This window comes from Strix aluco, chromosome 3 (assembly GCF_031877795.1).
Source record: "Strix aluco isolate bStrAlu1 chromosome 3, bStrAlu1.hap1, whole genome shotgun sequence".
Classification (NCBI taxonomy): domain Eukaryota; kingdom Metazoa; phylum Chordata; class Aves; order Strigiformes; family Strigidae; genus Strix; species Strix aluco.
The window spans coordinates 73,365,818-73,377,603 of record NC_133933.1 but is presented as its reverse complement, the minus strand read 5'-3'; the positions used below and the strand labels follow the sequence as shown (position 1 = coordinate 73,377,603).

The 11,786-nt window shown below is 43.4% G+C and overlaps 1 protein-coding gene across 1 annotated transcript; it reads right to left on the bottom strand.

Moving 5' to 3' along the window:
• Positions 1–2,178: 2,178 nt before the first annotated feature.
• On the bottom strand, positions 2,179–11,561 carry HDDC2 (HD domain containing 2). The gene is made up of 6 exons (XM_074819194.1): positions 11,327–11,561; positions 10,629–10,750; positions 9,635–9,737; positions 7,217–7,285; positions 3,507–3,645; positions 2,179–2,315 (listed from the first exon to the last, which is right to left on the bottom strand). Exons 1-6 carry the CDS (start codon positions 11,390–11,392, stop codon positions 2,221–2,223), a joined length of 594 nt encoding a protein of 197 aa, XP_074675295.1. The 5' UTR covers positions 11,393–11,561; the 3' UTR covers positions 2,179–2,220.
• Between the last annotated feature and the right edge of the window lie 225 nt (positions 11,562–11,786).

Sequence of the window (11,786 nt, the reverse complement as noted above, 5' to 3'; positions counted from 1 at the left end):
GACCACTCTGCTCTGCAGATTTTGGGCACTGTGCCACCGCTAAGGCACAAGCTCCCAGCAGCTCTGCACAGCGTGCCGTGCCTCTGCCCAAGACAGCAGCCACAGAACACAGCGCGAGCTTCGGCCAGGCCCCTCAGGTTTGCATAAAGGAGATGTTTGCCAAGTCCCAGTGCCTGAAGATGTGTGCTCATGTCGCGGATGAAAGTATTAACACGGTAATATTTAGTAAGAAATCTAGGTTTATTAATAACTAACAGCAATTTGTTATTATAAAATAATTCAGAAATACTAAAAGAAAGAAAAGCGACTTATTCAGATTCTAAAATGACAAGATTCACACTAACTTACTTAACGGTACCTATATATATACACATATATACACATGCATGCACATAACAAAATGGACAAACATACAGAAACAAAGGTGTTTGGATTCAGTAGAATGAACACAGAATAGACATACACACACAGAAACAAGGGTACGTACCCACACACACACACACACACACAGAGTAAAGAGAAGCTAGCTCAAAGAAAATTTCCCTCTTGAGTTTAGAGCAAATACTCACAATGCCTTGGCATTCCTCAACGGGCGATAATTGAGACTCAAGCGGGGGACTTCGCCCTGGCCTTCCGTCTGGAGCAGACGACACCTTAAGGGTTTGGTACCTGAGAGGCGTCCCAGCTCAGGGGAGGTGCTGGTCACAGGCCCGCTGCGATCCAGGAGAGCTCAAAGGGTCTCCCTGGTGGTCGCCATTTATAGGGTCCAAGATAATTGACTTTTGTCAAATGCCTTCTGGTGCCTTCCAGCAGTTACAAAAGAATTTGATTAATGTGTGACTCTGTTATTGTTCCCATTTGACCACATCCCAGGCACAGGTGTGCCAGGCCCTGAGGAGTTGATGGGCCATTTTAACCATTTCCGAGCAATCGGGAGGGGCAGGAGCCAGGCTCGTTAACATTGTCAGTCCTTATCTCCACAGACTGGTGTATAGCTCGGGGGATGTGGGTGGAATCGCACCTAGCACCAAGCAGCCCAACAAAGAGGGGCGGGGGGGGGTAAGGATTGCACCACCACAGCTCACCTAAATCACCTGCCTTTAAAGGGGAGGACTACTGAATTTAGCTGTATGCTGCCTCATCTGACACGAGGCTGAAGACAAAGAAGCTGGCTCCAGGTCTCTACCATGGAGTTTTTCCAGGTGCACTTCCCTGATCTGGCAATTGTGACCTCTCCCCAATCTCCAGCTGCACACATGACACAACAGTTAGTGCAGACTGGCCTCATTATGGCATTTGCCACCATCTACAGCTTCACTTGACAACCACACTGTACTTTCACATTAGCGTTATTACTTCCACTAAAAACTGCCATTTACAGCAGAATCAGTGCGGTGGTAACAGCATTAACAAGGGACAGCCCACTCTGCATGCGTGTACAGGCTTTGCATTAGACTGCACAAGCTCTGAAGGTCCCTCCCAACCTCAGCTCTTCTGTGATTATCAATTACTCGTGCAAACCACTGTAAAATTGCCAGTCCGGTGCGAGGGGGAGTCAGGAATACTGGCCTTATGGAAATGTCAGCACCACTGCCTGATACAACCCATCAACAGTGGAAAAATTGTATGAAACAATAAACATATTGAGAAAATGTAATTAATGAGATTACCAGTTTTATCCACCATCACTTCTTAAGGCCTACGCACTCCAAAGAAATTTCATCTCTAAGTCTGGCTCTTTCAAGAGCTTCTAGAGAAAAGTGCTCATTGGTCTCACTTCAGTGTAGCACAGTGAACAGGTATTAACCCATTTGATACAGAAGGTACTTAAATCCATACATACTTAGAAGTCACAGAACAAGACGACCTGTCCCAGTCAGTGCATTACATGAACAGATTAGATTGTCATCAGCTAATTTTTAAATTTACGCAAATTTCCCCAGTAGAGAATCTATTTGTAACTGAGACTGCATCAATCAGAGGCTGATTAAAAAAAAAAAACCACCCAAACATGCAAATTCCAAATATTTGGTCCTTGACACAACCTCTGATCCAGGAGGTAACTATCCTACCTGCTCCTGTCTAAGTGGTCTTGGGATTCTCATCAGTGAATGCACAGAAAAAAAATCTCCTGGCAGAATTAATGATGTTATAGGAGGAAAAATAATGCACAGAATATAAAACAAAGTATTTATTATAGCTACAGCATTTAGGAACACCTCATGAATGTGGATGAGATGTAGCTGCTTTTTTTTTATTCCTTTCTGTGTTAATCAGAGATACAAGCTGGAGTATTTCTGGGTGAACAAACTTCCCTGCAAAACAAAAGAAACAAAGTTAATTAAAAATGCTCTCATTTTCCTACATGTGAAAGGTTGGCAGTGATGTCACTTTAGGCTCAGAATAAATGTCAAATTATTCTTTTAAGAAAGAGAGTACTCCCAGTTTAATCCAACTATGGAATAACAGTAGTTATAGCCATTCTTCCCAAAAACCTTACAAAAATATTTTGTGCTCTATTAAGACACTTAAGAGCTGAAAAAGGGATGCACCCTGACTAAGATAATCCCACACTATGTATCCTGCTACAGGAAACCACCCCAATTACAGATGCACTTAGGGTATATGCTGTAGGCTCTACTGAGACACCAGCTCAGTTTAAGTTACTGTATTCTGGTAGGAGGGAAAGTTGTCAATTAGAAAATGAAGTATTCTGGCTTTGTTGATGTCCCTTTTTTCCTTCTTCCCTAATCAAATTATTGCATTTTTCAGAAAGCTTATTATTTCCCTGAGGGGTCACCAAGGTATAAATGAGACTTGTCAGGGACTGTGTCTGGTGATTGCTGGCCCCCTCCCCAAGTTTGTCTGCCTCTAGTTTTTTCCCAGGATAGGATGACTTGGAGTCACAGTCCTCTTCTAGTGTTCAGCTCCCTTGCTAAAATAATGAATACTATTATTTTACCTATTTCTCCTTTCAACTAATCAGTTTAGTTTGAAAAGCAGTGGATAGAATAAAAAGCAATACAATTGCACCTAAAACATTTCCCTGAGCTGGTTCTCACATGTACTTTGGGCAGGTCACACAAGGCCATAGCTCATGTAAGAATAACAAATTCTACTTCACTGGTTCATGAAACACTAACAAAGTAGAAACAAGCTGCTGTTGGAGCATCGGTGAAGCCTGAAGCCTCCTTTATACCCCCTCTGACGTTACATGGAGATCCTTAAACACATGCAGGTGTAATGAACGTTGGGCCTGGACCTCTCTCTAAGTAAAAAAGTGATGTAAAAGGAACTTGGTGTAAATGATATTCAGGTTCAATACCTACAGATAAATGTACAATATTGTCACACTGCAATAAGTTTCCCCAAAAATATTTAGGGTACTGGAGCAATGAGTGAAATAACTAGTTCTCACTTCCTCTGAATGTCTATCAGATAAAAGGCAATTTGTATATTCCATTTCATTTATGAAACAAAAACCAAAAAAAGCCCAAATGTCATACCAGCAGTTGAATCGTAAAAATCCTGCAGTCTGCCAGGTGTGTTTTCCAACTCTTCATACTCAAACGCTTGCAGTATCATCTCACACTGATCCAACTGTTTTACAAACTTGGCTTCTGCAGTACACTGGTTTTCATATTCCTGAACAGATTTGCAGTTATAAGAAAAAAAATTTGTTGTTCTGAAACAAGAGTATTAGAAGCTCTTTATAGATCTAGAATTTTCTTCAGTAGTACAAGCCACGCCATAAATATTCATGACAGTTACGTCTTTCACTCTCTTTTAAGACTGCTATTCAGCAAAACACTTTAAATAAGTACATGCTAAATTGCTATTAAACGCAGTAGGACTTAAGAACACAATTCTTTTGCATACGCTAAACTGAATCAGGGATGATATGGAGACAACCCTACACAATATACAACTCAAATAATAGGTTCCATTTAACAACATTTTATATCTAAAAAGATCTTTTCAGGCCAGGCTAAGGCTATGAATTACTGTAGTGTGTGCCTATGCATTACCATTATCTGTTTTTAAGACCTATTTTGCACATTTCTCCACCACTTGCTGTTTTCATGAAGAGTTGTTCTTTACATTTCTCCTGTCACTCCTTCTTAATCTCTTTGGTCTAATCTGTCTGAGCTGCTTATGTCTTTATGTCTCTCCTAGGAGATAGGGAAGGAGTTGTTAAGGGGTTTCCTCCCCTTCAGACTAAGTCCTTTAATCTCTCTGCTTTTTCCCTCTCTCCAGTCATCACCAGTATGTATTTGTGAGTCATTCACATTTCTAGTCAACTTGAACAATTTTGCTGCTGTTTGCTTCCAGTGCTGGCTGTGGACAGGTTTGCAGTTTCATTTTCTTTTCTAAATCTACTACATTGTATTTGATGTCTCATCAGCTGGCCTTCTCCTGACTTCCAATACCAGCCACAGAAAAAGGCTTCTGTCTGGGCAGGTCACCATCACATTTGACACCCTCAGCAGGTCTGAACCAGTTCATCATCACCACCACCAATAATCAGACCAGAGGCTCAAGTACACACCAGACCCATCTGTGCTTTCAAATCCACACAACCCATGATGCACAGCAGTTCTGCAGAGGAGAGCAGCACAAAGCACAGGGAGAGTTTTTCTTACAGACCAAAGGAATATGGCATCTCTTTCTGCATCTTAAGAAGACAACTGTGGGTGTGGATGCCACTGACAGTGGCAAGATCCTGGGTTGTAATTCCAGCACAGTGACACTCAGATAAGCGTCGTGGTCATTTCCTTGTCTGACATAGTATTAGAAGCCTGTTTGTTCTTATTATTGCTTTACGTCTGAAAGTCAGACATCCAGATTTTGATAGCCATGACTGATTCATATACTACTCTATTTGCATTTGAACAACGCTTTGAATTTTCAATTACATTTTGATCGTTATTTTAGTAATCACTTTCATTTCAACATTTTTACCTTCCTCCTTTCAATCTGAGCTTTGCCTCACCTTTAGATTGTTTAACTACTACTTATTTTCTTAAATCTATTTATTTCTATTCTTTTTTTTTTTTTGGCTACCAAAGAGAACAAATTCTTGGCAGCATTACAAAGGAGAACTTCAGGAGAACTATGGCTTTTTGCTCGTAAAGGTCTGTCCCACCTCCAGCAGTTAACTGGGAGTATCAATCTGTTACCAACCTCTTTGTGCCACACAACCCACCAGATCTTATTCATACCTCAGTTCACATTAACCTCAAGAAACATCAGCTATTCTATGTGCCACTGTGCACAGTGCTGAAATAAACACTGTTTCCTCCCAGCAGGTGTAAGAGTGCGAAATAACAGTATACTTTGAAAAAACAGTAACTGGTCTCTCAAACACCACAGTCTGCCTTTTAAAAAAAAGACTCCTGTACTTTTGCTCTTGAAAATAAAAAGGCAGGACAGAAGTGTGCTGACTAACTTACTTTCATGTTTTTTCAAATGTATTCTGGATTAAGTTATAAAGTGAAAATATATCAGAGGAATCCTTCTGCTACCTTTCACCTCTACACTACACTTGCAGAGTGCCCACCAATACTGTCCAAAGCAATAGTCCTCATAAGGCTGAAAGGGAAAGAAGGGTGGAGATGAGGGCAGAGCAGTGCAGGAAGGACTTCCTAAGAGTGTCAACAGACTTGTGTCCCAGTCACTGTTCAGCCCTGGGCTCCCTCCCTCACAAAAAGAAACCAGAGGGAAATGCCTCTGGCTACCTGAGAGCAGAGTATCACACCAAATGGTCAGAAGCTTCTTGTTTTCTGCTTTTTTTTTTTTTTTTAATTCGTTTTAAGAAGCAACTAGTGGTTCCACTTAAAATAAGACTAGAGGGACTACATGTGAATACTAGATTTTTAGGTTATACTCGCTGCTATGTGGCTTACACTCGTACTGCTGCATTGGAGACTCAATGCCAATAAATTACCCTGAAGGTAGAAACAAAGAACAAATGATCAAAACTGTGCATATGTTAAATTATGGTCAATGAGAATGATAAAAAGCTACGTGCTTCTTATACAATCAGAAGACTGAGGTAAAGAAAAAAAAATACATGCAAAAAAAATATCCTACAGGAATAAGTGTATCTATCAACAACTTTTTTCCTCAATTATAACAGCTTCCCAAGGGAGAAGGAACCCGTGCTCACTAAACAAATGCACACACATTATTTCCCAGATCTGGTTACATTGGTTTACCCCCTTTACCTTGAATTATAGCACTGAAAACACATCCCCATTGCCAGTTTCACCACACAGCTACAGCAAGAAAAAAATCCCAAACAAACAGGCTGCTGTAACAAAAGGCAGAAATTGGCTGCAAATATCCGGAATTTAAATATAGTCCAAGTGGAAAAGTAAGAATATCAGCAGAAAATACAGTTGCAGGTCCAAGAAACATATAATGCTTTGTTTGCAGCATGTGAACAAGAGATTGGTGATGCACTTGTCCTCATGCCAGGATAAGATAAAGCATAGCAATTATAAACTTTAATTGTTTGGAAATAATCTAATCATCCCTAGTTTGCAAGTATAAAAGATCTTATCAATTAACAGCATGAGTTCACATCAAAAAGTTAAACCACCTTCAAATAGAGAAGATACTTTCCAATACAAACATTTAAGGTACCCAAGACCAGCCAGCAATCTGTGCTGTTTGTAGAAAAGCACTGTTATGTGTCAGTGCACCACACTGAAGTTTAAACCAGAAGTTACTACTAAATATTTTAACCTAATGGGCTGTATAATAAAGAAATGGAAGCCACATAAATTATTACTTCCATAAAAAGCAGAAAATACTCCACAGCATCATCAGCTCCCATTATTTTTTCCTGTATTAAAAGATCATGAGCTGCAAATGGCAAGATGTAAACAAAGGAGAAAATGTAGTAAAAAACCAGATTTATTTCCAAGAGGGCTGGATGTAGAAGACAAACCCTTCCTTCAGTTGTACAAACCAAGCTCGGGATAGGTTCATCTGTAACTTTGAGAGGCCAAAGGCAGAAGCTGGTTATTTTACCAAAGTTTGGGGTTTCTATTTGAAAAGGATTCCAAAGCGACCTTGACTCATACCATTAGCTTTATCTCCCAAGCAAATGAATCTATCTTGCTTGAGGTCAAAATAAGAGATGACAAACAGGAAGAGGACAACGGGTCACCGTGAATTTTAGCAAAGGATCAAAAGAATGCAAGCTTACTTCCCAGAGTTCATAAATTTCTTTTCTGAGGTCCTCTGATAGAAGATGGGTCAGTTGTTGCATAGCTGCCTGAAAAAAAGAAGCCATTTCCATTCATCCATTTTTTGGGCAAGTATATTTTTATCATTATCTTTAAGAATTAACTACTTATTGCCAAGTTTGTAGAAACATACACTACACTGTGTATTATTCTAAAGTGCACATGTACATAAATCTGCCAGAGAAACAGCAGGACCACTCTCAGTGAAGAATCTTTTCTGGGAGCTGCTTAAGTAAAGTGTTAGAGAAGTAGTCTAAAACACAAGAAAAACAACCTGAAAGTGCTTCCAGTATCTTCAAGAATCCAAAAAGAAGCCCAGAGCAAAACAGGCAAGTCAAATGCCAGGGAACTGAAGTCAATTACCAGCTCTGCCTTCCAAATTTAACTAGTGGCGGCAAAATTTGAACTTAATAGGTTATAGGTGCAGTTCATAAAAGCAGCTTCGAAATACTAACTTCCAGTGTTGACAAGCAACTGTGCCCTCCCAAACACTAAAGTAGCACATTTCCACTAACAGGGCTGAGAGCAGGTACTGTCTGTCAGGCAGACAACACAACATAAGCCTTTAAAAATGTTCCAATTTTGAAAAACAGAGGAAGAAAATCCATTTAATAGCCTGCAGCAATAAAACGCAGTGCTCCAAGACTGAGATACCATTTGTTCAACAACAAAAATCTTGGCACAAGGTTTAACGCAGTATCAAACTGATGGTGTAATCAGCAAGCAGAAAATGCTCTGCAGGCTCTTTGTGCTCTCCCAGCTGATCAGTCTCATTTCTGCGCTATTTCTACTGTTTTCCTAGTAACACTAAGGGCTGCTTCCGAAACAATCAACATCACAGGCAAGACGAAGGTTTTGTGCCATGACTGTTTCTCCACTCAAATACAGGGTATAGTTTCACAATAGGGCTGAACTGAACCTGCTGCTCCCCACCACTGAAACATCAAGGTCTCATTCCTTCCCACCTTCTTCCAGCTCTGGAGCTCATCAGATTTCAAGGTTAGCAGGCCAAAATGACTTACTTGGCAAAAAAACACCAACCAAACAACCCCAAAGAAGAAACCCAAACTTTTTTTTTTTTAAAAAATCAAGTTCATTTTCTGCTGCCTTACCCTTGGTGAGACTAGCTGATTAAACTTACTGCACAAGCAGCAAACTTCAGAACCAGCTCAATGTCAGCCGTAGAGCAAAGGGGATAAAAAAGGAGAACTCTGCAGCGGAAGCAGCATATTGATAATTCAGCTCAAGCCACCTCATGAAACCATTACCCTTAGTGTATTTTTACAACAGTATTTCAGAGTCAGCCTCAACGTTTAGGGCTTGACCTTCACTCCCAAAAAGTCAACAGCAAAGTCCTCACTGAGTGAAACAGGAGCAGAAGGAGCTGCAAATACTTAAGAAAACTTCTTAAACATACTTAGGCATTAAAATATCTTTTTCATTGCCTGAACACAAATGAGAAGTCCCTCTAGGCAAAGTTGAAGCCTTATCCTCAGTGACAAAACAACCTTTGGAGGCTTCCAGGAAAAAGGTTTTTTGTTTATTGTAATAACACACTATGAAATAAATTGAAAAAAAAGAAATATCAAAATTGCAGTCAGTAAAGACAGTACTTCAAGAATGCTGATCTTTAATTTCCACTTTCTTAGCAAAGAGCTAACTCCTAGAGTTAGTCATAGTTCCCCCAGCCCCTAGTTTTAAACAGGTAAGCACAAAAGGTAGTGGTGGGGAAAATAATCACTGCAACGTTTTTTTACACTCTTTGAAGAGCTAATTGTAGCCTCTGAAGAGTTTTGAGGCATCACGTTGCCCTCTAGCTGTCGCTGGAGGAGTGGTTTACATTTTCTTCAAATAATGCAGCAAACTAGAAATGACAAACCAACAGTTTGGATACATACAAGGCCAAAAATAAAATAACGCTAGGCACACCGCACTCAAAGGCTCATGACTCATGCACCCATGTCTGGAGTCCTGCACAAATGGTTTAAATTTAAATAAGTCTCGGCCACAACCACATGATACACACCACACAAATGGTCCGCCATGAACTGTCATCCACCCCTCAGTGCACCTACTCCCTGCTCCCCACCTCTTGGTAAAGCTGGTCAAAATGACTAATTCAGGCTACCAAAAATCCACCTAGTTCAGGAATAAATGGCCAATGTCAAGAGTACTTCAAAGGTTCTCCTTCCTAACTTTGTACTTGGTGACATTACATGTAGAAAAAAATCATGAGTTGAGAACTTTGGTTGTTCGTGGCTTATTTGTCCAATGCCAATGACAGTAGTATGTGGTTTAGAGGGTCTCTTCACTACCACCAGAACACTAAAAACACACAGAATGCTTCGCAGATGTGGCTTCGTGCCTTATGCCCATACCTCTTCTCTCCTGTGTTTTTCCTCTTTTGAGATATTATCTGCAGGAGCGATATCTCCAACAATGCATTCAGCCATATCGTGAACCAAAGCTAATCGTATGCATCTGACAAATACGAAAGACAGAATAATTAGTTTTTCAGCATTTTAACTCATATCTTGTTATTCATAAAGCTAAGAGACTGCATAATTCACTCCCTTCACATATTTTAAAGGGGGTTTTTTGGTTTTTTAAGTTTGCATAACATTTTTCACTTCTTTACTAAGGAGAGTAGTTTCTACCTAGACATTTTAATTCCTGATTTCTACCTCCTGCTGCTTGTAAGTGTAGATTCAGATATAAATACAGTTTGTACAACTGCACAGCATTCAAAAATAACATGCTTAGCTTTTGTATGCTTGACTCTCAGAGATTTTGTGGTAACTACATTATACGGTTCACATGAATGCTACAACAGGTAGAAGGTAATCTGATGGGAGCCATCCCAAATTCAGTATATAATCTGACACTCACAATTCTGTAGCTATGTCAATTTGCAGCAGAACAGCCAAAAAAAGCCTTCATTATTTTCATCAGCTCCTGAAGGGCCAAAACAAGCACGATCCCATACCAGACTTGACAACTCATTCACGACTAATGATGCTTTCTCTTCTACACTGTATCATTTCTGAGGCTCCTTACTGCTGCTGAGTGCTATCAAAATCCACACGGTGTATGGCTTTGCCTTTGCTGTCTGTTGCTTCAAACTGAGTTTTAACAGAGTTTATGGCATGACAGAAGGCCTGCTCAGGGCCTCTGCATTAACAATTTGCCTCAGCACCTGGAATTCAACAAGTCTTTCAGCTCTCCAGGTAAAGAGCACCCTGTCCAAAGAATGGAGGGGGAAGCGTTTCAAACTCCTTCAGTGCGTTTTAAAAGCTCTTCCTCAGGATACCAGCTATTTTAAGCGTCTCCCACAGCATTTAACATGGTCATGATAACCAGAGGCAGTCTCACCTGTCCTTGTTAAGGCTTTTGTCTTCGGTCACCAAAGCCATCATCGCCATCCTGTACATGTGATCCGATACGCTCTCTGGCTTCGCCACGTTCCTGTACACCCATCCCGTCCGTGGTACTCTCTGTGTGAGGACGGCGTCAGAGAAACGTTAACGCCTCAGGTTTTGAAGGCCCTCGCTTCAGAGCTGCCAGCCGAAATTCTGTCCCACCGTGACCTCCACGCTCCGCTGAGATCTGATGCTTCCGAGAAACACCTGCCCCAAGGACCGGGCCCCCCGAGGCTGTGACCGGACGCCTTTACACAGGTACCTCTCCACACGCTCCTCCGCACTCTCCCTGCCTGATCCCAGGCGCACTCAGCCTCACGGCGCTCACGGCGAAGCGCCGAGCCCCTCCTGCCCTCCCCCGGCCGGCGCCCGCGTGTCCCCGCCGCAGCCCCAAACCCGGGGCGGCCGTCTCCGAGTCGCAGGCGCCGCGGCGAGCCGCCGGTGGCGCCCCGGTGGCCGCGGTTTCTCCGCCGGCCGCCCCGCGGCCGGGCCGGCCCCGGCGGCCGGGCCGGGCGCCACCGAGTGCGCCCCCGCTGCCACGCCGGCGAAGGCCGCGGGCAGCCTCCCCGCCCGCCACGGCGGCCGCCCGGGCCCACGGCGGGCCCGCCGCCCCGCTGAGGCGGGCCTTGCTCCCGCGGCCCCCGCGCTCACCTTGAGCTGCCCCAGCAGCCGCAGGAAGGGCAGCAGGCCGCCGCCGCCACTCGCCCCCGCCGCCATCCGCCGCCCGGCAGCCTTCGCCCGCTCCTCCTCCTCCTCCTGCTGCTGCTGCCGGCCCGGACGGCGGCTCTGAGTGGCGCTGGGGGAAGGGGAAGCAGCGGCTGGCCGGGCGCCGCGCTCCCCGCCCCGGCAGCCGGCGGCGAAGCAACGCCCCTACGGCTGAGGGCCTGCCGGGCCAGGCGGGCGTCGGGTGGGCGGGTGGCAGGTGTATGGTGGGGCCGTACTCCCAGCGGGATTCATTAACCACAAACAGCGCTTTTAAGAATAAGGACTCAGGACTGCGATCGCAACGAGGAAAGCAGCAAGAGAAGCCGGGATGCTCACGGGGTGCGGTGCGGGGAAGGGGAAGGTGGGTGGTGTGGCCTCTCCTGGGGTGCAGAGGGAGGAGAAGCCC